This window comes from Nelusetta ayraudi, unplaced genomic scaffold (assembly GCF_046127955.1).
Source record: "Nelusetta ayraudi isolate G7.1 ecotype Tasmania unplaced genomic scaffold, CSIRO-AGI_Nayr_v1 ptg000033l, whole genome shotgun sequence".
Classification (NCBI taxonomy): domain Eukaryota; kingdom Metazoa; phylum Chordata; class Actinopteri; order Tetraodontiformes; family Monacanthidae; genus Nelusetta; species Nelusetta ayraudi.
Genome location: NW_027466083.1, coordinates 188,698 through 213,406, shown reverse-complemented (window position 1 = coordinate 213,406; position 24,709 = coordinate 188,698). Strand labels below are relative to the sequence as shown.

The 24,709-nt window shown below is 44.5% G+C and overlaps 1 protein-coding gene and 21 non-coding genes across 24 annotated transcripts; 1 reads left to right on the top strand and 21 right to left on the bottom strand.

Moving 5' to 3' along the window:
• The first annotated feature begins 4,132 nt into the window (after positions 1-4,132).
• On the top strand, positions 4,133-9,665 carry dusp12 (dual specificity phosphatase 12). 3 transcript variants are annotated; one of them, XM_076031306.1, is made up of 8 exons: positions 4,133-4,386; positions 5,329-5,605; positions 5,776-5,889; positions 6,551-6,669; positions 6,865-6,952; positions 7,844-7,935; positions 8,081-8,160; positions 8,618-9,665. In XM_076031306.1, the coding sequence occupies exons 2-8, from the start codon at positions 5,340-5,342 to the stop codon at positions 8,759-8,761; spliced, it is 903 nt and encodes a 300-aa protein (XP_075887421.1). In that variant the 5' UTR covers positions 4,133-4,386; positions 5,329-5,339; the 3' UTR covers positions 8,762-9,665. The 3 variants fall into 3 exon arrangements, with proteins under 3 accessions (XP_075887421.1, XP_075887422.1, XP_075887420.1); XM_076031305.1 differs by having other exon boundaries at positions 4,137-4,386; positions 5,317-5,605; XM_076031307.1 differs by lacking the exon at positions 6,865-6,952 and having other exon boundaries at positions 5,317-5,605.
• Positions 9,419-9,491, bottom strand: trnar-acg (transfer RNA arginine (anticodon ACG)). The gene has a single exon. It is a non-coding gene; the product is annotated as a tRNA-Arg (tRNA).
• trnah-gug (transfer RNA histidin (anticodon GUG)) lies at positions 9,581-9,652 on the bottom strand. Its single transcript has one exon. It is a non-coding gene; the product is annotated as a tRNA-His (tRNA).
• A 173-nt stretch (positions 9,666-9,838) lies between the features above and the next one.
• trnar-acg (transfer RNA arginine (anticodon ACG)) lies at positions 9,839-9,911 on the bottom strand. The gene has a single exon. It is a non-coding gene; the product is annotated as a tRNA-Arg (tRNA).
• An 89-nt stretch (positions 9,912-10,000) lies between these two features.
• Positions 10,001-10,072, bottom strand: trnah-gug (transfer RNA histidin (anticodon GUG)). Its single transcript has one exon. It is a non-coding gene; the product is annotated as a tRNA-His (tRNA).
• A 239-nt stretch (positions 10,073-10,311) lies between these two features.
• On the bottom strand, positions 10,312-10,384 carry trnar-acg (transfer RNA arginine (anticodon ACG)). Its single transcript has one exon. It is a non-coding gene; the product is annotated as a tRNA-Arg (tRNA).
• An 89-nt stretch (positions 10,385-10,473) lies between these two features.
• On the bottom strand, positions 10,474-10,545 carry trnah-gug (transfer RNA histidin (anticodon GUG)). Its single transcript has one exon. It is a non-coding gene; the product is annotated as a tRNA-His (tRNA).
• Positions 10,546-10,732: 187 nt separating this feature from the next.
• On the bottom strand, positions 10,733-10,805 carry trnar-acg (transfer RNA arginine (anticodon ACG)). Its single transcript has one exon. It is a non-coding gene; the product is annotated as a tRNA-Arg (tRNA).
• Positions 10,806-10,894: 89 nt separating this feature from the next.
• Positions 10,895-10,966, bottom strand: trnah-gug (transfer RNA histidin (anticodon GUG)). Its single transcript has one exon. It is a non-coding gene; the product is annotated as a tRNA-His (tRNA).
• Positions 10,967-11,204: 238 nt separating this feature from the next.
• trnar-acg (transfer RNA arginine (anticodon ACG)) lies at positions 11,205-11,277 on the bottom strand. The gene has a single exon. It is a non-coding gene; the product is annotated as a tRNA-Arg (tRNA).
• A 348-nt stretch (positions 11,278-11,625) lies between these two features.
• On the bottom strand, positions 11,626-11,698 carry trnar-acg (transfer RNA arginine (anticodon ACG)). Its single transcript has one exon. It is a non-coding gene; the product is annotated as a tRNA-Arg (tRNA).
• Positions 11,699-12,046: 348 nt separating this feature from the next.
• Positions 12,047-12,119, bottom strand: trnar-acg (transfer RNA arginine (anticodon ACG)). The gene has a single exon. It is a non-coding gene; the product is annotated as a tRNA-Arg (tRNA).
• Positions 12,120-12,467: 348 nt separating this feature from the next.
• Positions 12,468-12,540, bottom strand: trnar-acg (transfer RNA arginine (anticodon ACG)). The gene has a single exon. It is a non-coding gene; the product is annotated as a tRNA-Arg (tRNA).
• A 348-nt stretch (positions 12,541-12,888) lies between these two features.
• On the bottom strand, positions 12,889-12,961 carry trnar-acg (transfer RNA arginine (anticodon ACG)). The gene has a single exon. It is a non-coding gene; the product is annotated as a tRNA-Arg (tRNA).
• Positions 12,962-13,050: 89 nt separating this feature from the next.
• Positions 13,051-13,122, bottom strand: trnah-gug (transfer RNA histidin (anticodon GUG)). Its single transcript has one exon. It is a non-coding gene; the product is annotated as a tRNA-His (tRNA).
• An 862-nt stretch (positions 13,123-13,984) lies between these two features.
• On the bottom strand, positions 13,985-14,056 carry trnah-gug (transfer RNA histidin (anticodon GUG)). The gene has a single exon. It is a non-coding gene; the product is annotated as a tRNA-His (tRNA).
• Positions 14,057-14,291: 235 nt separating this feature from the next.
• trnar-acg (transfer RNA arginine (anticodon ACG)) lies at positions 14,292-14,364 on the bottom strand. Its single transcript has one exon. It is a non-coding gene; the product is annotated as a tRNA-Arg (tRNA).
• A 440-nt stretch (positions 14,365-14,804) lies between these two features.
• Positions 14,805-14,876, bottom strand: trnah-gug (transfer RNA histidin (anticodon GUG)). Its single transcript has one exon. It is a non-coding gene; the product is annotated as a tRNA-His (tRNA).
• A 238-nt stretch (positions 14,877-15,114) lies between these two features.
• Positions 15,115-15,187, bottom strand: trnar-acg (transfer RNA arginine (anticodon ACG)). Its single transcript has one exon. It is a non-coding gene; the product is annotated as a tRNA-Arg (tRNA).
• An 89-nt stretch (positions 15,188-15,276) lies between these two features.
• Positions 15,277-15,348, bottom strand: trnah-gug (transfer RNA histidin (anticodon GUG)). The gene has a single exon. It is a non-coding gene; the product is annotated as a tRNA-His (tRNA).
• Positions 15,349-15,587: 239 nt separating this feature from the next.
• On the bottom strand, positions 15,588-15,660 carry trnar-acg (transfer RNA arginine (anticodon ACG)). The gene has a single exon. It is a non-coding gene; the product is annotated as a tRNA-Arg (tRNA).
• Positions 15,661-15,749: 89 nt separating this feature from the next.
• trnah-gug (transfer RNA histidin (anticodon GUG)) lies at positions 15,750-15,821 on the bottom strand. The gene has a single exon. It is a non-coding gene; the product is annotated as a tRNA-His (tRNA).
• Between the last annotated feature and the right edge of the window lie 8,888 nt (positions 15,822-24,709).

The following is a 24,709-nucleotide window of genomic DNA, read 5'->3' as shown; positions in this document are numbered from 1 at the left end:
GACAACTTTTTGTGCTCACCAATTTTTTTTTTGCTCAACATTTCATGAATCCATCTCTCAAATCCAAAGATAAATGATCGTCAAACCACTGATCTAAACTAAATCATGACCCATCAAAACTACAGAAAAATAAAAGCACAAGAAGCCTTGATCAATTCAATGAAATTGAACTGAATTGAATTGAAACATATGAAACTTTGATCATTAAAAATGTTCAAACTAATTTCTAAAATTCTATCAAATTCTAAATATTGCAGAAGAAATAATTAAAAATGTTCAATTTTATTTCATTTGTCAAATAATTTTTCTTTAGAACCACGAACAGCAAACTTGTGTATGAGGTGATCTGTGTCTTCCATCAGTTAACGTTGCCTCCTGTCATGAAACAGACACCTACATTCTGACTCTTTAAATTGAGGCGATTTTTCTTTTTTCTATCAACAGCTAATCAGTCTGCACTGTGAGGGTCCTGGCAGCGTCATACCAGTGAGGCAGGCAGCTTGAAAGTCCGGGCAGCACTCGTTGTGCTCCTGGCAGCTGAAGTCGCAGGTGCAGCGTTGACCTCGGGTGAAGGTCTCGCCGCAGCGGCCAACGCAGCTGCCTGATGGTGGACAGCGCAACCTCAGGTGAACAACATCGAGATCCTGATCTCATAAAGAAACATTTCATCCAGTGAAGGCAATGCGCTTCTGTAGATACCCAACCGTCAGAGGTGGCAGAAGCATTCACATTCTACTTGATACGTGTGTAAAGAAATGCTCTGGTAAAAGTAAAAGTACTGATTCAACTCCTTTACTCGAGTAAAAGTAAGAAAATACAAGGTTCTTGTATCCGTAGAAATGCACTGAAGTCAAAAGAAAAAAAAAATATTTTTTTGCAATTAACGAAACAATACATTTGTTGATAATTTAGCAAAAATGAAAAAGCTGTGATTGTTTTTTTTTTTTTTAGTTCTTTTTCAACTGCAACCAACCAATTGTTTCATTTTATTTTTTTATTATATTTTTTGGTTACGACAAACAGTTTTCTGTGTGTAGCTTTTGCTTGATTGCATTTGTGTTTCCTGTAAAGCTTACTTTGCTGCTCAGAAAGGCGCTTATTATATAATAATAATAATAATAATAATAATAATAATAATAATAATAATAATAATAATAATAATAATAATAATAATAATAATCAGTCGTAATTCTGACCAGTGAGCTATTTTGGGATGTCACTTTTTATAACAATAACCACTGTTATTTCTCTCTTTACTCGGCTTTGGCGACAGTGACCCCAAATCCAAGGCGCTCTAAAATAATCTTTACTAATAAGAGAATCACTTTAAACTACTTTGAGCATGTTTTTTCTCATGTAAGGAGTAGAAAGTACAGATATTCGGGAGTAAAAAGTCGTATACCTGAAAAATCTACTAAAGTTAAACAACAAGTATTTGTACTGCAGTACTTCCCACCAAAACATTTCGATATGGTAACTTTACACAGACGCCAGCAGGACAGCAGGACATGCGACTGCGTGGCAGTCTTGCTGCGTTGTGTGTGCAGTCCCTGGTGCAGCAGCTGTGGTGTGTGTGCAGTGTGTGCAGTGTGTGCAGTACCTGGTGCAGCAGCTGTGGTGTGAGACACGACAGTGAGCAGCAGCGGAAGCCACAGGGACGTCTTCAGCATCATGGTGTCCATTCAGAGCTCCTCAGCAGAACCTTCAGATCAGCGAGTCTCAGTGTGTGACCTCTCCTCCTCTTCGCTCTGCCGGTCAGTCAGTTGGCCTTTTATAAGAGACAGAGGCACTAAGATGCTATCAGATACACAAAAACACAATTACACAACACTCACAGACGTATAAATAAGTATAAAAAGCCAGCAGGAAGTATTTAAACTTGCAGCTGACAATAAAACGACTCTTAAACTCCTACTCGTCCCTCTCAAGAGCCACACCTGAAAGTCATGGATTAAAAAAATAGAAATTCAGCTGTTGCTTTGATTGTTTTTCATTATTTCTGCTTGTTGGCTGCGTTGCAATGCGACCACACTGTAAATCGGGAGATAGAGATTTAGGATGTGTCACGAATCCTAAACTTTTAAAAAACCAATCTGGTGCACAACACCGGTGGTTTTGGCTTCGTCGGTGACTCGCACAGCGCCACCTTTTGTGTCAACGCCACCGCAGCATCCCACCCAACGTGAGTGAGGAGGTGTTTGAGCGGGAAAATCTGATGTCATGTGGTTTTCTTGACCTTTAATTGGGGAACATTTTGTGCACTGTGCAAATCCCAGAAAAAGAAAAATCTAAATGAGGATTGTGGGAAAAGAGGAAGATGAGGATGAGAAAGTTCTCTCTGATGCCATGTTGCTGTCATATAAAAACACTCAGTAAATATCTATTCAGGAGGAGATGAGGTCATGTGAAGACACGTGGCTTCAATGAAGGAAACGCTATCAGAATTTTGGTTTGAAGTAAAAGTGTCTTTTTTTCTCTTCTTTGCAGATTCATTTCAAGAAGCCACTCCAAGATTCAGAGAGCCATTAAATATTTCATGTCAGGTTAACACACATTATTACAAAGTAACTTGAGGTTGACAAGGTCTCAGTCGAAGAGATAGATACTGAATGTGTCCTACAGTCAGTTCTTCTGCTGCTTTGAGCAGAGATCTCATGTCTCACCTGATACACTCACCAGGAAACTGAAGCAAATCAGTGCAGAGGGCAGCAAACCTACGACTACGACCCGGGGCGGTCACATGTGACCCGTTAAACTTTCTAATCCGGCCCGCCGAACCTGAAGATATGATATTAACCAGTGTTTCCAGAGTCATTTCAATAAAGAGCGAAACACCCTGGGGGAAAGGCACTGGATTTGTTGTAACTTTGCTTTGCTTCATTTTCCATTGACATTACAGCAGCATGTTTTCTCCATCTCCCATGATAGATTGTTTACTCCTAGGAGGTGGCTCACCAAAACACTCCATCCATCTGCTGCGGCTGCTCCGGCTCCTCTGTCACATGTTGGAACCCTCTGTGGCCCCACCAGTGAAAAAGCCCCCCCCCCCCCCCCCGCCCCCTCCCCCCCTGCATTAGACGGATGAGGTACTGGTTGAAACTGGTTGAGTGACTCACTGCAGCAAAAACACACCTACGCTGTTCCCATGCACCTGCTGCTCCACATCATTCCCAGCACTCGGCTGTGTGTGGGATGCGGTCACAGCGAGGCTCTCTGATTGGTCAGGCTGTTTGATTAAAGTGGCTCACAAAAGTTTTTATTGTCACCCCACACTGTGACCATACACAGAGTGTGGGATGGAGGCCGTTAACGCCGTCACTCACACAGTAGGTGTTGGGAAATGTCAGGCCAGACAGACGTTACCAAACATATTTTGTGTCTGGTGAGGAAGATGGACTGAGAGTCACGCAGTCTGACAGCGCGGGGAAGGTTCCTCCTGGTGGCGCACCAAGAGTCAGGAAGTGACTGTGGCTTGTTGACCAGTGTCTGTCTGAGTGCATGACCTCATTCCTGCTGTTTCTACCTCTGCCATCAACTTCTGCTCATTACATCACTAAACATGCTACGTAGTAGCAGTTATGCTAAAGTCTCCTGGCGTGTTTACCTGTGGATATCTGCTGCTAGAGGCGCATCCATGGAGGCATGGAGGGAGGGGGGGAAGGTGAGGCAATGAGTGGGAGCCCCAACGTTTTTCCTTTCTTACTCTATGCACTTATTTTATTTCTTTATTTAGTTTCATTTAAATATTTGCTCTTCTTCTCTTTGCACTGTATATGCTGCTGTAATTATGCAAACTTCTCCATCGTGGGATTCTATTGTATTCTATTATTTTACACATGAAATCGTGATTGCAAAGGGACTGTACAAGGAGACAAAATCCAAAAAATGACCAAATTACAAAGAGAACTCAAACTTTTCCTCTCCTGACTCTCTGCAGTCCCTCCACACGAGGCCAATTCTCAGAGACAGCTGATTGGGCTGTTGGATGCTGGTTTGTGACCGCTGATTGGTCTGCGACGACAATGACTTGCCTTATTTCGTCATTTCGATAAACTAAAGACCATTTGTTACTGATACAAATTTAATCTATGTCCTTTTCTCGACGCCAGAGCTGAAATTCCCTTTCGCTGCGAAAGAAAAGGCAACTGGTGCCAAACCGGAACCTTCGATGCGCATTGCTTTATGTTCCACCCGGACCGTATTGATGGCGAACCAAACACTGCTGCTCCGTCGGCATTGGCTTCACGCTATACACATATTGCTATTTTTTTTCTTCCTCGTTTAATTAAAATCGATTATATTCCGCTTTCGTGACGCTTTAAGGAGCGGAAACACGGCATTTTTCTCGAGGAGAGCGTCCACAGCAGAGAACCGAGGGCCGACAAGGTTTGACACTGCTCCGCTGAAACAGCCCCAGCAGATTCCACCGGAACACACACACACACACACACACACACACACACACACACACACACACACACACACACACACACACACACACACACACACACGACTCAAGAGATAAGTTGAGGGGAAGAAGTGAGAGGAGAGGATAGAGCAGAGTCAGTGCAGTGGGCAAACCTTTTCACTTTTCACTGGGGGGGGGGGGGGTTGTAAAGTTGGACAGAGGGGGGTAGCGGAGCAGCAGCAGATGGATGTTTGGTGACTCACTTTCATAGGAGAACAAAACATATCATGGGATTTGTAGAAAACATGTTGCTTTAATGCCAATTGAAAATCAACCTAAGCAAAGTTACAACAAACTCAGTGTCTCTGAAGCCCCGCGGTCTTCAGCTCTTTATTGAAATGACTTTCAAAACAGAACAATTGTTGAAATACAGCAATTTTACGCACTATTAATATCATTTCTTCAGGTTCCGCAAAACATAATATTTTTCTCATGCAGTTTTTATTTATCTTTAGACATTTCTCCACTGCAGATAGATTCTGTAATTATACAGCAAAGAAAAACACTTTCATTAACTCTAAATATGCTTTTTTTAATGAATGTGGCTATTTTGAAGAATATAAAACTTGTTTCAATTTGACACTATTAATGTTTCCTCCATAATTCCATGTGTGTTCATACGTAGTTTTGATGCCTTCAGTGACAAACTGCAGTGTCGTGAGAATAGTTTAGAGAATGAGTATAGAAATTGGTACATGTCAACATTTTAGTTTGTAGTTTCTGCATTTCTCTTAATAATCCTAACCCGTGTCTCTCTCTCTCTCTCTCTCTCTCTCTCCTCTCTCTCTCTCTCTCTCTCTCTCTCTCTCTCTCTCTCTCTCTCTCTCTCTCCTGGCCTCTGTTGACAGGCCTTCCTGCAGTCCCTGCAGTCATGCTGCTGGTGGACTCTGGTCTGTACATCGGCACTGCCGCTGACCTCAACGACAGCCGGGCGCTGCGCAGTGCGGCCGTCACTCACGTCTTGTCCGTGGACTCGGAGGATCCGGCGGCCAAGCTGCTGCCCGCTGACGGGGACCTGCGGCAGAAGTGGATAAATGTCCTGGATGAGGCGACGTCTGATCTGCTGAGCCACCTGGACGACTGCTTCCTGTTCATCCGGGAGGCTGTGGAGGGAGGCAGCGCCGCACTGGTTCACTGGTCAGACTCACACTCACAGTCTTGTTCTTTGTAGCTCATCAAAGCCGGAACAAACTGCGTTTTGTTTTGTGAAAGTATTGCCAACACCCCCGCCCCCATGCAATGTTCCTTCAAGACATTTGACAAGTTCAGCAAGGTATGTTGTGTGTGTGTGTGTGTTTCTGTGTCAGTCAAGCAGGCAGGAGTCGCAGCGCCACCGTCGTCACTGCGTATCTCATGAAGACACACAAGCTGGGCTTCACTGAAGCCTACCAACGACTGAGGGACCTCAAAGCAGATGTACAGTTAAGTGCTGTGTGTGTGTGTGTGTGTGTGTGTGTGTGTGTGTGTGTGTGTGTGTGTGTGTGTGTGTGTGTGTGTGTGTGTGTGTGTGTGTGTGTGTGTGTGTGTCACAATGAGCAAGCACTCAGTGCCTCTATCGATCAATATTTAAGTGATTCCAGGTTTTTCATTCATTACGACAGAGCAAATCTTACGTCCATTGGCTCAGTCTGTCTGTTAGGGCTGTGCGAGGAATCCATTTTAAATTGAAATCAGATTTTTTGTTTTCGTCGTAACGATGTTTAAAAAAAAAAAAAAAAAAAAAAAAAGAAAATCGGAAAACCGATTTTCCTCTTTCATGCTTCCGGGTTGGCGCCTCCTGGGTACCGTAGTAGTCCCCGACATGCAGGACCTTCACATTAAACTGACACTGAACTCAAACTCACCAAAGTCAAACATTCTTGTCAAAGACTCTGACAAACAAGCGGCCACTGAAAGACAAGTGAACAGATTACAGTTGCAGTCACCTCTGAAATGACCCCACCCCCCACCCCCCAAATGAGAAGCAATCCGGAAAAAAAAAAAAAATCTGGAGCCTGGATTTTTTGAATATGATTGAGCTGAAGCTTCTTGACGGCTGTCAAACAGGAGGTGGACTGAACTGAAAGGATGTCTGTGCTTCAGGGTCAACAGCGGCTTTGAGGAGCAGCTTCGTCTGTACGAGTCGCTGCAGTGCGGAGTCGACACTTCCAGTCCACTGTACAAACAGTACAGGCTGCAAAAGCTGGCAGAGAAGTACCCTGGTAGCCCCCCCGACACACACACACACACACACACACACACACACACACACACACACACACACACATACTGGCAGCCGTTATTATCTGCTAAAACAGAGCAGAACCTCAGCTGCACACTTGTGATGATGCATATGACTGACTGCTTGTTGTCTGTTGTTGTTGTTGTTGTCTGTTGTTGTTGCTGTGGTGGTGCAGAGCTGCAGGAAGTTCCCAGAGAGGTGTTTGCTGTCGACCCCACACACTGCAATCCCTCAGAGGTGTCCTACCGCTGCAGGAAGTGCAGGTGAGCAGCAACACTCACATTGTTCAATAAATAGATCCAGAAAAACAAAACACACAGTACATTGGAGGAGGAGGAGGAGGAGGAGGAGGAGGAGGAGAAGAAGAAAAAGGAGGAGTAGAAGAAGAAGGTGGAGGAGGAGAAGAAAAAGGAGGAGGAGGAGGAGGAGGAGGAGGAGGAGAAGAAGAAAAAGGAGGAGTAGAAGAAGGAGGTGGAGGAGGAGGAGAAGAAGAAAACGGAGGAGGAGAAGAAGAAGGAAAAAGGATGAGGGGGAGGAGGAGGAGAAGGAGGAGTAGGAGGAGGAGAAGAAGAAGTAGGAGGAGAAGGAGGAAGAAGAAGGAGGAGGAGTAGGAGAAGAAAAAGGAGGAGAAAAAGGAGGAGGAGGAGAAGAAGAAAAAGGAGTAGAAGAAGGAGGTGGAGGAGAACGAGGAGGAGGAGGAGAAGAAGAAAACGAAGGAGTAGAAGAAGAAGGAGGAGAAGGAGGAGAAGGAGAAGAAGAAGGAGGAGGAGGAGGAGGAGGAGGAGAAGAAGAAGAAGGAGGAGTAGGAGGAGAAGGAGCAGAAGGAGGAGGAAGAGGAGGAGAAGGAGGAGGAAGAGGAGAAGAAGAAGAAGGAGAAGGAGGAATAGGAGGAGAAGGAGAAGGGGAACTTTATTGATCCCACGATGGGGAAATTTGCATAATTCCAGCAGCAAAGAGAAAAAGATGCCGTGCAAATAAAAACCAAGAAATATATTAACTAAGGATTTAGACAAAAGTAAAATATTCCTCAGTATAAACAGAGAATACAGAGCAAGATGTGCACATATGAAAACTGCATGTATATCTGACAGCAGTAATGACGCAGTGTAGTCACTGTGTCCAGCCTGACTCCACCCCCTGTGCTCCCCCTGCAGGAGGAACCTGTTCCGTGACTCCAGTGTCCTCAGCCACACGCTGGGAGGAGGAGCTCCAGCCTTCGCTCACAAGAAGTCCAGCAACCTCAGTGGTACGCACAGGTTGGAGGACTTGAAGGGGGTCGGGGGGGGGTCCACTTCACTTCCCGCTGTCACTCACTCTGAACTCTCAGCTGCAGCGTTTAATGTTTGATCACCTGACCCAGCAGAAGCACTGATGAGTGTGTTGCTCTGCAGGAGACCTGCGGTGCACCTCCTACTTCATCGAGCCGGTGCAGTGGATGGAGGAGGCTCTGCTGGGAGTCATGGATGGACAGGTAACATTAATGAGAGCGGCTCTGTTGGAATGCTATCGACTGCCTGTGTCACAAACGCTCAATCAATTGCGACTCATTTAATTTAATGCAATCAATTAAATCAACTTTTTTCGATTATTCAATTGACAGAAATTGAACGTTGTCACATTTAACGAACACGTTCTGTTTGGAAACGATTTTTTACCTCCGAAAACCTTTTTTTGGACGAGAAATATGAATGAAAATCAGCTGACAATGTCACAACACTGCTGGAATCACAAAACTGTCATCAAAATCAGATTTTATTTTTTTTTTTCCAAAATCAAATGAGCATAAAAAGTGCAAAATGGTCCTAATTCAGCTAGAAAAAAAACAAAAACAGAGAATTTACAAAAAAAAAGAAAAAAAATTTGTAAGCCAGTGCAATCACTACATTGTTAACATCCCTGTTCTTCTCCTGCTGTCTCCCTGTGTGTAGCTCCTGTGTCCCAAGTGTGGCTCTAAGTTGGGCTCGTTCAACTGGTGCGGTGATCAGTGTTCATGCGGCCGCTGGGTGACTCCCGCCTTCCAGCTGCATCGCAACAGAGTGGACGAGATCAGACAGCTCAACGTACACAAATGAGAGAGAGAGAGAGAGAGAGAGAGAGAGAGAGAGAGAGAGAGAGAGAGAGAGAGAGAGAGAGAGAGAGAGAGAGAGAGAGAGAGAGAGAGAGAGAGAGAGAGAGAGAGAGAGAGAGTGAGTCCTGGAGGAAGTTCTTCTGAAAACGCTGCAAATCATAAAGACTTTTGAATTTTGATTTGTGGAGTCTTAAAATGCAAAAGTGACCAAGTGCGTGTAAACAGTCGGAACCTTTGGTGCGACAGGTGGCATCAGAACCACTTTTGTACTTTTGATCTGGAAAAATCCTTCAAAAATGATGTGTCACCCCGAATGTCTTATCAAGGAATGAAGCATCAACTCAGTGTTTTCATAAACTGCTGCCTCACTGAGTTTTTATGCATCAGCAACCAAACAAGAGGGCAACATTTTTTATTTTTTATTTTTTTAAAAGTACGGCCATACGATCCCGGCTCCTGAGAATCAACATTAAAAAATGTGACTTCTGCCTTGTCTTCTGTGATGAGTTATTTTGATAAAAGTGAGTGTTTCAAGTAAAAAAAGCAGGAACTTTACCACAACCACAGAAGTCCTGCGCTCTCGTCTGGACTTCAAGCAGATTTTGCTACTTTACGGAACTGAACATTTGGTAGCGTTCATAATGCTAGGTTAAAAAGACATCGAGCTAGCCAGGAGTCGAACCTAGAATCTTCTGATCCGTAGTCAGACGCGTTATCCATTGCGCCACTAGCCCTGTTGATGACCAGCTTTGACAGTGCACATACCACACACTGTGCTAGCTGTTAGCAAGTCCAAGAGAAAAGACAGGTGAACAACTGGTTCTGCCGTGACCCGGATTCGAACCGGGGTTACTGCGGCCACAACGCAGAGTACTAACCTCTATACTATCACAGCTTTTGAGCTACAGAGCAAATTAAAAAACTTCTGCCTTGTCTTCTGTGATTGTTTCTTTTAATTTGAGTGAGCTTTTTAACATAAAAAAATGGATTTTTTTCATCACTACCCCGAAATACTTCTAGTATTGCTTCTTTCCAGAACTGAACATTTGGTAGCGTTTGCAATGCTAGTTTAAAAAGACATCGAGCTAGCCAGGAGTCGAACCTAGAATCTTCTGATCCGTAGTCAGACGCGTTATCCATTGCGCCACTAGCCCTGCTGATGGCCAGCTTTGACACTGCACATACCACACACTGTGCTAGCTGTTAGCAAGTCCAAGAGAAAAGACAGTTGAGCAACTGGTTCTGCCGTGACCCGGATTCGAACCGGGGTTACTGCGGCCACAACGCAGAGTACTGACCACTATACTATCACGGCTTAGGAGTGACAGAGCAAATTGAAAAACTTGACATCTGCGACGAGTTAATTTGAAAAAAAAAATAAAAAATAAAAATAAAGATGAAAACCAGGATGTTTACAAGAACCATGAAAGATTTAAAGCCAAGTTCTGTGCTTTCGTCTACAAAACTTGCACAGTTCTTTGTCTACAAGCAGATTTTGCTACTTTACGGAACTGAACATTTGGCAGCGTTTGCAATGCTAGTTTAAAAAGACATCGAGCTAGCCAGGAGTCGAACCTAGAATCTTCTGATCCGTAGTCAGACGCGTTATCCATTGCGCCACTAGCCCTGCTGATGGCCAGCTTTGACAGTGCACATACCACACACTGTGCTAGCTGTTAGCAAGTCCAAGAGAAAAGACAGGTGAACAACTGGTTCTGCCGTGACCCGGATTCGAACCGGGGTTACTGCGGCCACAACGCAGAGTACTAACCTCTATACTATCACAGCTCTTGAGCTACAGAGCAAATTAAAAAACTTCTGCCTTGTCTTCTGTGATTGTTTCTTTTAATTTGAGTGAGCTTTTTAACATAAAAAAAATGGATTTTTTTCATCACTACCCCGAAATACTTCTAGTATTGCTTCTTTCCAGAACTGATCATTTGGTAGCGTTTGCAATGCTAGTTTAAAAAGACATCGAGCTAGCCAGGAGTCGAACCTAGAATCTTCTGATCCGTAGTCAGACGCGTTATCCATTGCGCCACTAGCCCTGCTGATGGCCAGCTTTGACACTGCACATACCACACACTGTGCTAGCTGTTAGCAAGTCCAAGAGAAAAGACAGTTGAGCAACTGGTTCTGCCGTGACCCGGATTCGAACCAGGGTTACTGCGGCCACAACGCAGAGTACTGACCACTATACTATCACGGCTTGGGAGTGACAGAGCAAATTGAAAAACTTGACATCTGCGACGAGTTAATTTGAAAAATAAATAAATAAATAAAAAAAAGATGAAAACCAGGATGTTTACAAGAACCATGAAAGATTTAAAGCCAAGTTCTGTGCTTTCGTCTACAAAACTTGCACAGTTCTTTGTCTACAAGCAGATTTCGCTACTTTACGGAACTGAACATTTGGCAGCGTTTGCAATGCTAGTTTAAAAAGACATCGAGCTAGCCAGGAGTCGAACCTAGAATCTTCTGATCCGTAGTCAGACGCGTTATCCATTGCGCCACTAGCCCTGTTGATGGCCAGCTTTGACAGTGCACATACCACACACTGTGCTAGCTGTTAGCAAGTCCAAGAGAAAAGACAGGTGAACAACTGGTTCTGCCGTGACCTGGATTCGAACCGGGGTTACTGCGGCCACAACGCAGAGTACTAACCTCTATACTATCACAGCTCTTGAGCTACAGAGCAAATTAAAAAACTTCTGCCTTGTCTTCTGTGATTGTTTCTTTTAATTTGAGTGAGCTTTTTAACATAAAAAAAATGGATTTTTTTCATCACTACCCCGAAATACTTCTAGTATTGCTTCTTTCCAGAACTGAACATTTGGTAGCGTTTGCAATGCTAGTTTAAAAAGACATCGAGCTAGCCAGGAGTCGAACCTAGAATCTTCTGATCCGTAGTCAGACGCGTTATCCATTGCGCCACTAGCCCTGCTGATGGCCAGCTTTGACACTGCACATACCACACACTGTGCTAGCTGTTAGCAAGTCCAAGAGAAAAGACAGGTGAACAACTGGTTCTGCCGTGACCTGGATTCGAACCGGGGTTACTGCGGCCACAACGCAGAGTACTAACCTCTATACTATCACAGCTCTTGAGCTACAGAGCAAATTAAAAAACTTCTGCCTTGTCTTCTGTGATTGTTTCTTTTAATTTGAGTGAGCTTTTTAACATAAAAAAAATGGATTTTTTTCATCACTACCCCGAAATACTTCTAGTATTGCTTCTTTCCAGAACTGAACATTTGGTAGCGTTTGCAATGCTAGTTTAAAAAGACATCGAGCTAGCCAGGACTCGAACCTAGAATCTTCTGATCCGTAGTAAGACGCGTTATCCATTGCGCCACTAGCCCTGCTGATGGCCAGCTTTGACACTGCACATACCACACACTGTGCTAGCTGTTAGCAAGTCCAAGAGAAAAGACAGGTGAACAACTGGTTCTGCCGTGACCTGGATTCGAACCGGGGTTACTGCGGCCACAACGCAGAGTACTAACCTCTATACTATCACAGCTCTTGAGCTACAGAGCAAATTAAAAAACTTCTGCCTTGTCTTCTGTGATTGTTTCTTTTAATTTGAGTGAGCTTTTTAACATAAAAAAAATGGATTTTTTTCATCACTACCCCGAAATACTTCTAGTATTGCTTCTTTCCAGAACTGAACATTTGGTAGCGTTTGCAATGCTAGTTTAAAAAGACATCGAGCTAGCCAGGAGTCGAACCTAGAATCTTCTGATCCGTAGTCAGACGCGTTATCCATTGCGCCACTAGCCCTGCTGATGGCCAGCTTTGACACTGCACATACCACACACTGTGCTAGCTGTTAGCAAGTCCAAGAGAAAAGACAGGTGAACAACTGGTTCTGCCGTGACCTGGATTCGAACCGGGGTTACTGCGGCCACAACGCAGAGTACTAACCTCTATACTATCACAGCTCTTGAGCTACAGAGCAAATTAAAAAACTTCTGCCTTGTCTTCTGTGATTGTTTCTTTTAATTTGAGTGAGCTTTTTAACATAAAAAAAATGGATTTTTTTCATCACTACCCCGAAATACTTCTAGTATTGCTTCTTTCCAGAACTGAACATTTGGTAGCGTTTGCAATGCTAGTTTAAAAAGACATCGAGCTAGCCAGGAGTCGAACCTAGAATCTTCTGATCCGTAGTCAGACGCGTTATCCATTGCGCCACTAGCCCTGCTGATGGCCAGCTTTGACACTGCACATACCACACACTGTGCTAGCTGTTAGCAAGTCCAAGAGAAAAGACAGTTGAGCAACTGGTTCTGCCGTGACCCGGATTCGAACCTGGGTTACTGCGGCCACAACGCAGAGTACTGACCACTATACTATCACGGCTTGGGAGTGACAGAGCAAATTGAAAAACTTGACATCTGCGACGAGTTAATTTGAAAAAAAATAAAAAATAAAAAATAAAGATGAAAACCAGGATGTTTACAAGAACCATGAAAGATTTAAAGCCAAGTTCTGTGCTTTCGTCTACAAAACTTGCACAGTTCTTTGTCTACAAGCAGATTTTGCTACTTTCCAGAACTGAACATTTGGTAGCGTTCATAATGCTAGTTTAAAAAGACAGCTAGCTAGCCAGGAGTCGAACCTAGAATATTCTGATCCGTAGTCAGACGCTTTATCCATTGCGCCACTAGCCCTGCTAATGGCCAGCTTTGACACTGCACATACCACACACTGTGCTAGCTGTTAGCAAGTCCAATAGAAAAGACAAGGAAACACCTTCTGCTGCCGTGACACGGATTTGAACCCGGGTTACTGCGGCCACAACGCAGAGTACTGACCACTATACTATCACGGCTCTTCAGGAGCACAGCAAATTGAAAAACTTGACAACCGCGATGAGTTAATTTTTTATTAAAGTGAGCTTTTTCATATAAAGATAGGAATTTTACCACAACCACAAAAATGTCAAGTGAAGTCCTGTGCTCTCCTCTGGAAACTAGCATTTTTTTTTCCTTAAGCAGATTTTGCTACTTTCCAGAACTGAACATTTGGTAGCGTTCATAATGCTAGTTTAAAATGACAGCGAGCTAGCCAGGAGTCCAACCGAGAATCTTCTGATCCGTAGTTAGACGCGTTATCCATTGCGCCACTAGCCCTGTTGACAGCCAGCTTTGACACTGCACATACCACACACTGTGCTAGCTGTTAGCAAGTCCAAGAGAAAAGATAGGTGAGCAACTGGTTCTGCCGTGACCCGGATTCGGACCGGGGTTACTGCGGCCACAACGCAGAGTACTGACCACTATACTATCACGGCTTGGGTGTGACAGAGCAAATTGAAAAACTTGACATCTGCGACAAGTTAATTTGAAAAAAAAAAAAAAAAAATTAACGATGAAAACCAGGATGTTTACAAGAACCATGAAAGATTTAAAGCCAAGTTCTGTGCTTTCGTCTACAAAACTTGCACAGTTCTTTGTCTACAAGCAGATTTCGCTACTTTACGGAACTGAACATTTGGCAGCGTTTGCAATGCTAGTTTAAAAAGACATTGAGCTAGCCAGGAGTCGAACCTAGAATCTTCTGATCCGTAGTCAGACGCGTTATCCATTACGCCACTAGCCCTGTTCATAGCCAGCTTTGACACTGCACATGGTATTCACATAGTGCACATAGTGTAGCTGTTTGAAAATCCAAGAGAAAAGTCTTCTGAGATTTCTTTTGCTCAAAGTGATCTTTTTAACATAAAAAAACTCATATTTTTACAACCACCACAAAGACTTAAAGTAAAGTCCTGTCATCTCGTCTGGAAACTTGCACGTCTCTTTGTCTTCAGGCAGATTTTTGCTACTTTCTGGAACTGAACATTTGGACCCATATGCGCAGAAAATTTAAAATGACATCGAGCTAGCCAGGAGTCGAACCTAGAAGCTTCTGATCCGTAGTCAGACGCGTTATCCATTGCCCCACTAGCCCTCCTGTTGGTCAGCTTTGACACTGCACATACCACACACTGTGCTAGCTGTTAGCAAGTCCAAGAGAAAAGACAGGTGAGCAACTGGTTCTGCCGTGACCCGGATTCGAACCAGGGTTACTGCGGCCACAACGCAGAGTACTGACCACTATACTATCACGGCTTGGGTGTGACAGAGCAAATTGAAAAACTTGACATCTGCGACGAGTTAATTTGAAAAAAAATAAAAAATAAAAAATAAAGATGAAAACCAGGATGTTTACAAGAACCATGAAAGATTTAAAGCCAAGTTCTGTGCTTTCGTCTACAAAACGTGCACAGTTCTTTGTCTACAAGCAGATTTTGCTACTTTCCAGAACTGAACATTTGGTAGCGTTTGCAATGCTAGTTTAAAAAGACAGCGAGCTAGCCAGGAGTCGAACCTAGAATCTTCTGATCCGTAGTCAGACACGTTATCCATTGCGCCACTAGCCCTGCTAATGGCCAGCTTTGACACTGCACATACCACACACTGTGCTAGCTGTTAGCAAGTCCAATAGAAAAGACAGGTGAACAACTGGTTCTGCCGTGACCCGGATTCGAACCGGGGTTACTGCGGCCACAACGCAGAGTACTGACCACTATACTATCACGGCTTAGGAGTGACAGAGCAAATTGAAAAACTTGACATCTGCGACGAGTTAATTTGAAAAAAAAATAAATAAATAAAAATAAAGATGAAAACCAGGATGTTTACAAGAACCATGAAAGATTTAAAGCCAAGTTCTGTGCTTTCGTCTACAAAACTTGCACAGTTCTTTGTCTACAAGCAGATTTTGCTACTTTACGGAACTGAACATTTGGTAGCGTTCATAATGCTAGTTTAAAAAGACAGCGAGCTAGCCAGGAGTCGAACCTAGAATCTTCTGATCCGTAGTCAGACACGTTATCCATTGCGCCACTAGCCCTGTTGATGGCCAGCTTTGACACTGCACATACCACACACTGTGCTAGCTGTGAGCAAGTCCAAGAGAAAAGACAAGGAAACACCTTCTGCTGCCGTGACCCGGATTCGAACCTGGGTTACTGCGGCCACAACGCAGAGTACTGACCACTATACTATCACGGCTTGGGAGTGACAGAGCAAATTGAAAAACTTGACATCTACAATGAGTTAATTTTATTAAAGTGAGCTTTTTCATCTTCAAGCAGGAATTTTACCAGAACCACAAAAAAATGTCAAGTCAATTCCTGTCCTCTCATCTGGAAACCAGCATTTATTTTTTTACTTAAGCAGATTTTGCTACTTTCCAGAACTGAACATTTGGTAGTGTTCATAATGCTAGTTTAAAATGACAGCGAGCTAGCAAGGAGTCAAACCTAGAATCTTCTGATCCGTAGTCAGACGCATTATCCATTGCGCCACTAGCCCTGCTGATGGCCAGCTTTGACACTGCACATAGTGCACATAGTGTAGCTGAAAGTCCAAGAGCGAAGACAGATGAGCAACTGGTTCTGCCGTGACCCAGATTCGAACCGGGGTTCCTGCGGCCACAACGCAGAGTACTAACCTCTATACTATCACGGCTCTTGAGCTACAGAGCAAATTGAAAAACTTCTGACTTGTCTTCACCTGTCTTCAGAATTCTGCTCCATCGTCAGCCGCCTGATCCATTTCCCCACTTTGTCCTGCTTCTGCTAACTTTGGCAGTAACCCCTTTAAACCAGACTTCAGAAACCAGCTAATACTCTACAACTAATATTCCACATGTTATAGTCAACTTTTGGTTCCAACCACACACAATGGGAAACATTTTTGACAAGATGCAAATCTTAAATAATTAATAAATTCTAGGCTGAAGATTTCCTCTTCGGCAGGACAAAGCAGATTCTCTGGGAATTTTACAATCCAAATCAGCAAGAACTAAACCATATTCTTTTAAATGAAGGCACAATTGTGTAACTTTAAAAAAAATATATATTTTTAATTTTTTAATTTTAATTTTTACTTTTTTTCTGTTGTGAACAAAACATTCATTTTACTGTTTACAGTTTTACTTTTTGAACTCCAATCCCACATAGCAATTTAACCGTTGTTCCCATGTTGGGATGAAACACCAGAAACAACAGTGAAATGCAGTGGTTAAACAGTTGTTATACTATCATTGGTCTGCGATTCAAGTCATCAAATTCCTTGTCTTGTTTTATTGGTAATTACAAATAAGTTCCACAAGGTGGCAGATGGGCTCCAATGTACTGTAACAATCAACAAACAGTTGAGGATCTTTGACTGTCAGAATATACAAACACAAGATATAAACATATGAATGCACTCACTTGCATACAGAACAACAAGACAAATCTATCTGTCTCTCTCCCTACCTACCCGTCTGTCTGTCTATCTGTCTGTCTGTCTGTCTGTCTGTCTGCCTACCTACCTATCTACCTATCTATCTACCTACCTACCTATCTATCTATCTATCTATCTATCTATCTATCTATCTATCTATCTATCTATCTATCTACCTACCTACCTACCTACCTACCTACCTGTCTGTCTGTCTATCTATCTATCTATCTATCTATCTATCTATCTATCTACCTACCTGTCTGTCTGTCTGTCTGTCTGTCTATCTATCTATCTATCTACCTATCTATCTACCTATCTATCTATCTATCTATCTGCCAGTAGTAGTATTACATTGCAGGCCTGCTGCTTCCAAAGCTTTCTTTCTTCCTTCAGTAAATGCACGTGATGGTGATTCCTACAGATTGTGAGCTGTGCGCTCAGATGTGTTTTACCTCCACCTGCCGGACCAGAAGAGACTTTGTGAATCACCACCAACCACATTACTGCATCACTGGCAGTGCAGTGGGAATGTGCTTTCTTTGCCACAGAGCTTCTCATTTGATGTTTAAGGAGAGTGTGTGTGTGTGTGTGTGTGTGTGTGTGCTTTTGTCCTTTCATGCACGGGTGGAAAACTTCAACACGCACACTGGAAATGTGGCCTAACGAACCGGAGGAGGAGGAGCAGGAGGAGGAAGAAGAGGAGGAGGAGGAGGAGGAGGAGGAAGAGGAGGAAGAGGAGGAGGAGCAGGAGCAGGAGGAGGAAGAGGAGGAGGAGGAGTGAGAGCAGCGCCTGCCAACGAAAAGAGAAAAACGTTTTGTAAAAGTGGAAAATGGGTTTTTTAAAAAGGAAACGAAAAATGTGTGAAAAAGACCCCCCCCCCAAAAAAAACCAAAAAAAAAACCCAAAAGTGTCGGAGAGAAACTGGGAATTGCGGGATGACTTTTCCATGCTGTCACGTGACCTGAGCCAGTGGAAAAGCATCACGAGGTGGAAAGTGCGAGCAGGATGTGGGATCGTGTGGATCTGTTGAAAGCGGCAGTGACGATGGCAGCAGCAGCAGCAAGCAGCTGATACTGGACAGTGTGTCGCACCTTGACAGCACTGCAGCTCCTCTCTGCTTTAGAGCTGTGATGAACGATGAAGGCATGAGTTTTGCTGTCTGTCTATGGACCCTGCAGTTGGGATGACCGGGGATCAGTGGAGAGAGAGTGGAGAATAATTCTGACTTTTTCATCCTTTGGCTTTGCGGCTGATTGTCGATGCCATTTCCAATACCTGGTTCAATCGGATCCAAGCATTCTTGCATCAAGCATTGTGTCTGTGCTTTTGTTGCAGTGGGCGACGCCCTCTTTACTGATGCAGCTCCACTTTCTCATCCTTCCTTGAAAGCCTTTCTTTTCAGGGGAGCTTAAAAAAACATACGATGTTTGATTTGCTCATCTTGTATGTGATATTGCTGAGAACCATCAACCACGTTGAGCCCTTCAAGCCCTCTGATTGGCTACCTGCATACATCACACACCTATATATATATATATATATATATGGCTATGTATGCTCGGAGGCCATACGTGATTGCCTGATGAAGGTCCTCTGAGCGAAACCTTGCTATAAAAAGCCAAAGGAAGAGAGTGGAGCAGTGTGCGGGAGCTTTTTTCCATGTCGGTCTTACCAAGGGGTGGCGCCCTTCTCCCCCACGCACCTCACTCTCTTTCTCTCTCTCTCTCTCTGTCTCTCTCTCTCTCTGGGAGTTTGAAAGGTTTAATGGACTGAAACTGTGAGCTGGCGCCAGTCTGTTCAGTGGTCTGATGGGGAAGCAGCAGGCTTTTTTTCTTGCTCCATAATTTCTCCATGATTGTGTTCATGCTTATCGTCTTGGATTTTTATTTTTTTCGATATATTTTTTGCAACAGTTGAATATTAAGTCTAAATTTCCTGAAGACAAAATTGCAACTTCTTAATTTGTATTTGGTGGGGAAGTAAGAACACCGTCTCCCGCAGAACAAGCGTTTTTAATAACAGGGAAGTTTGTGGTTTGCCACTAATTCAATGAAAGCACAAAGGCCGCCCGTGTTTTGCAACAAACAGAAGCAGTCGTTGGAATCTTCAGCGGTGCTGATGGATGGACCGGGTCTCTGCGTGGCTCACTGCTGCTCCCTGCGGCAGTGCAGTGCAGTGCAGTGCAGTGCAGGAGGGGCCACTCACACAGTTGCTGGGTCTCAATTCAGGTTCTGCACCCTTCAGACCGAGTGTCCTCCGTCTGAAGGAAGCGTTCTTCGAGGACCCAGCCTAGAAGGACGGACCAAACCCCGCCTCCCTTGTAACCACCCGGGACGGTCTAGCCTTCGGCGTATTTCCTCGTTTCGTCACCGCCGTTCCCTCCTGCTGGCCAACCCCGGAAGTGACGTTTTTATAGCATCAAGCTAACAATTGTTTCGCCATCTAATGATGCCGTTGAATGTTCAAATAAGTAAAATCCTACGTTAAAAACTGGATACTTTATGTGAAACTTCAATACTTAAGTTTATATGTCGTGTCTTTGCCAGTAGATGGCGCTAATTTCAGCCGACTTCCCAGGATCCCACGATGCTTTGCAGCAGCACGCAAAGCATCATGGGATACCCAAGTGCGCAAAGGATAGTAGCGGTGTATCCTTGGAATCGGCTAAAACAAGTGCGCATTCCGAGTCCGCATTTTGAGCGTCCTAAGCACCCTCGGGAATTGGGAGGAGCCTTCGCGCAGTGCGATGACGTAGAGCCTGAATTGAGACACAGCAAATGACTGAGCAACACCTGAATTCAAAGAATGTGTTCCTGGAAGTCTCCTGCGTCCTGGCTGATGCAGAGGCCGTGTGTCACCCTGTCAGGGCGGCTGATGCAGTGCAGGGTTCACCTGCTGCTTGGCAGTGCAGCAGGGCTCCTGTGTCTCCTCTGTCTCTGTCTGTTTTATGGGGCTTTTAAAGGGATCTGCTCACAGTTGCGTCTCGGTTTTAATTTCTTCGTCTTTGGATTGCAAAGTGTCGACTGATGTGGAAGCTTGGCTTCAAAATGCTTGAATGTTTGGCTGTTGATAAGACGAGTAGATGAGATGAAAGCACCAAACCAACTGGTAGCAAATCAGCTGTCGTGCAAGGCGAAGTTTAAGTTGTTTGTTTTTAATCATTGTTTCCAGATGAGTTCAGCAACTAAAGTCAGGATTTAGAAGTGAGTGATTTGAAGTGGGTATATTATGGGATGTTTCCAGTTTAGCCGCGCTCTCTCCTTACCTAAAAATCCCCAAACAGCAAAAAAAAAGAAAGAAAGAAAGAAAAAACACCCAAAACAAGCGAGTGATTCTCCTGGAAATTCCCCTGACTCGCACAGTAAAGTCAACTGTTTGGTTTCACTTCACATCCTGGAAGTGAATCAGAGAGTGTGGGATTTAGAAAATTAATCTCCGAGTGCTTCAAGTGCACCACCATGCACTCTTCACTTTGGTTTGACTGGGTTTGAAGGTATCAAGCAGGTGGTGTCTGATCTGATGAGCAGAGTGCTTTCACTGCAGTGCTCCTGGAGCATTAGCGCAGTCGTGTTCCCGCTAATAAAGTCCACTGTGAGTGATTGCGGCGATAAAAAGGAGCGCCAGATGTGACTTTGAAACCGAGCAGAAGCAGATTCTGCTGCGCCTTCCAATCAGCGATGCTCAAGCGGCTCGATGGCCAGCCAGGGGCTTCAGTTTTCCATTCTGACCTCCTGGTTGAAGGTCCTGTTGGAGATGTTGCAGTGTTGCTGGCAGCACTGAGCTCTTTGCTTTGTGATGATGGTGAAGATTCTTCATCCTCTGGTGGAAATCTGGGTGGCCCCGTGGAGCAGAAACAATTGAAAGAAACCTAAATATGTTGTGTGATTTTTGCGACTGGTGGATTTGGAGAGGACATGAAAAAAAACGACAAGCAGCCAGAAGCCAGCAGCTGCCATGTTCCCAGCACTGATGCTTCAACAACACTGCTTTGGCTGGGTCAATGGCAAAAACACTACTTTGTTGTGTATGTGTGAGTGTATTAAAACCATGCATTTGCACTGTGTTGGCAGGATACATTCCCACCAGGTTGCAGTGCAACTCGTTCACAAGGCCGACTGTTGTGTCTTCAGGAGTTCAGTGTTTGAAGGACTGAAGTCAGTTTCAGAGGAGAGGCTCGTGTTGCTGCCAGGTGTTGATATCTCTCAGTCTGATCTCAGCAGGTGGTCGGGGTCCATTAGACCTCTGGTGAGGGATTTGTGTCAGGTTTGGACGACTGGCAACCCCTTTACATTTGCAAAACAATCATTAACTGAGCTGCGGGTATTCATCAGCACACAGTGTTCAGAGCGTTTTCATTCTACAGTGAGTCAGGTTGCAGTACGCCTGAGAGGAACTCCCAGGAAAGGGTTTGAAGATCTTCTAGATCTTCTTCAAGATCTTCTTGATCATAAGAACAAGTCCAGTGGCCCGAACTGAACCCTTCTGCTTTAAGATGACCTGGATGAATGAGAACCTTCACGGACATAGAGAGGAACTTACATGTTGTGGCACACGGATTTAACAGGGAAGGTGGCCAAACGTCTCCATTGAAGGAACATCTGCTCTCTGAACATTGTACATAATTCACTCAGTGTTAGTAGATGTGTTATAACGACACTGGACATTTTCTTTTTGTCTCTGGTAATCAGAATAAACTCCCGTTAAAAAGATGATATTGTACTGTAGATGAAATCTACTTGTTAACAGTCTATGTGATATGTGTTATTTGTATAGGTGCGTTCTGCCATGGTGCTCCAAGTGCAAGTTCTTCTAACCCATAATTGGATATTTTTTCAAGAACATATTTTAAACAAAAGCAAAGAATCACACCTCAGCTGCCAACCTGTCAGTCTGTCTGACCTGAGGCAACACATCTCCACCAAGCTCCAGTCTGACACGGTTTCCTCTGGTCTGATGATGGCTGATGACGGTGAATGAATATGGTTCTTCTTAATATGAGGTGTATTAGTTCTGACCGAGTCACTGATGGCTTGGGCTTCACGCACGGCCCTCCACTGTTGACCTCGCACTGTGAAGCCGTCCTCCTCGCTGCCTGGGTTCTTGAGTGCTGCTTGTGAAAGTGCAGTCAGAGTTCTTCTCACTCTCCTCTCAAACTCCTGCTATAAATAGTTGTGCCGCTGCACTGGGGATGTTTTATCTGCGTTGCACATTAGCAGATGTTTCCAGTCCGACACAACAGCTGCGCCTTCAGTCCGCTGCATTTACCTGCTGACTGGAAGCTGATCTGATGGAGACTCAGAGGGACGGAGACATGAAAGCGGGGCCGCGATGGCGGATGTGAGTCCCATTAAACTCCCGACCTCCTGTCTTCTGCGTTGGCTCTGCACGGACGGCTCTATGGACTTTCTATTCAGAGTCTCTCTGGAGAGATCTGATGTAACTTCCAGAAGAGGCAACTTATACTTAACAGTTTTCTGCAGCCATTCAGCAGGAACAATGGCATTTCAGCAGTGCTGCGCAACGTTTGCAGTTAAATGCAAAAAAAAAAAAGAAACAACAGGAGAACTTTCCAGAGAAGATATGAACTCTGTCATTATGTTCTCTGGCTCCAAGCGGATTTTAGATCAAAAGAAAAATCCATTGTGTTTGTACAGTGTCACTTAACGTCTTCCAGACTCCATTCCTGGCTCTTTCCTCCAGCTGCTCTGAGAAAGACAGAGTGTCTGCTGCTGCTGGTGTGTGGAGTGTTCGCTCCATCGTTTCTTCTCACTGAGGCAGTCGAGCCATTTGGGGTTTTTCTTCTTTCTCCATCTGTCATGCAGATTAACAAACCAGATGCTGAAATTCTCATGTCTGGGAGACATAAGCCCCCAGTTCTGTCTGCTCCTCCTCCTCCTCCTCCTCCTCCTCCTCCTCCTCCTCCTCCTCCTCCTCCACCTCCCATCCATCCCGTCCCGTCATGCACTTCCTCTTTTCCTGCTTGCGGTTCCTCGGTTCCTCCCCACCTCCGCTGAGTGGATGGTCTGAGAGCTTCACCAGTTTCTCCCCATTTCACACAACCACCACATTCAACATCCATTTTTTCCCCCTCCATGCATCCAGAGGAGAGGAAAGTCTTTCCGTCGTGTGTGAAAGATCCTGGTGCTTTATTCTCACTTGGCTGAGGTGGAGATCCTGACAGGACGCAGGAGAAGGTGGTCGTGTTTGGTCACACGGGGAAGCTGAAGCCTGGTTTCCTGGGTCAAGTCTGCCTTCTGACCTACCATCCATCACTGTCATAGCCAGAGATGAGACGTGAAGGAAGAGGCCAGAGGAACCTTCCTGACAGCCCGGGATTGAGATTTGAATGACGGTAGTTTCATCTGTACAAGGTGCGATCAGAAAAACACCTCGTTTCAAACGATGTTGCTCGATGACGTCTGGGAAAGAAATGTTAGGGCGCCCCCTCTCTACACGTGACCACGCCGACTTGTTTTATGTTCAAGGACCCAGATTTTACCCAGGTGTTGTCAGCCTGTCACCGACATCCTCTCTGCAGTTCCTGTAATAGGCCCGAGTGGCTGGGTTCTCACCAGCAAACCTGCATTACACAGGCGGTCTCATCATCAGCGCGCTGATAGAAATGTGAAGAACAACTCCCATCAGTAGTTAACATTATTTCCACAGCACGAAGAAACAACAGGAGAAAATGAAAAAGTGTTGAAGATGGGACAAAGCAAACAATAACTTTTCTCTTTCAGAAACATGGACAGGTTCATTGCAAGGCGCTCTCGCAGTTGTTGGTCACGTCGGTCATTACAGTGTGGTTGACAACAAGCAGTTAAGGAGGGATAACAAACATACCAGTGCATCTGTTAAACAAGACCAGAGAGCTGCATGGTCCACAGTGGTTCTGCAAAGGTTCTGCCGTCTCACAGAAAATGACATGACAGTGTTTTTTTTCATTTCTCTTTTTTTTTTGTTGGTGAATTTTTTTGCCAGGGAAAAGGGAATTTGCAAAATAACTTGATAAAAAAAACTTCCTCCACTTGTTCTTCAAAACATCACAAGCTTCGCATGGACTCACTCAAAAGTTTATGATCTTGCTGCTTCTTTGACTCCTGACCTGTTGTGTAACCTCTGACACTTAACCTGTGCATGCAGGCCGCTTACATTCCATCTACTCGCTCCATCTTCTTGCTCCGCAGCAGTAAAAGTCACTGACGGCTTCTTTGCTCTCCGAGATCCTTTCTTTTTTCATCGAGTTCAGAACTCAAGAGGCCTGAGTGTGCATGCACCACTGCACCACTGCTCCCTGTAAACCAGTGGGGCTCTGATTCTCACTCATACTTACACACACACGCCACAGACACATGATGATTCCACACTTCTGAATGTCATTTCCAGCAGACTCAGTGAGGCTTTATTTGATCATCACAGCAGGAAAAACACGTGCATGTAACCACAAAGTTCAGTTGAAAAAAACTTTTACGATCTCATGTTTTTTTTGTTGCTGCGCTAGTTAATCCTAAATGAATCCAGGTGATTTGCAGCTGCTGCCAGGTGTAATTGTAGCACTGTGACAAGAGGCCACTCGCTGTTTTCTGTTCACTTCATGTGTGTCCAGTGGAGTTCCCTGGTGAGTGCATCGCTGGACCAACTGGACTCGCAGGTCATTAACTGCCAC

Bases quoted from the DNA above. Each gene is read 5' to 3' on its own strand.
- dusp12 (XM_076031306.1), top strand. From the start codon at position 5,340: ATGCTGCTGGTGGACTCTGGTCTGTACATCGGCACTGCCGCTGACCTC. The intron at 5,890-6,550 runs GTTAAGTGCTGT...TCTGTGCTTCAG, and splicing joins GACCTCAAAGCAGATGTACA to GGTCAACAGCGGCTTTGAGG. The intron at 7,936-8,080 runs GTACGCACAGGT...GTTGCTCTGCAG, and splicing joins GAAGTCCAGCAACCTCAGTG to GAGACCTGCGGTGCACCTCC.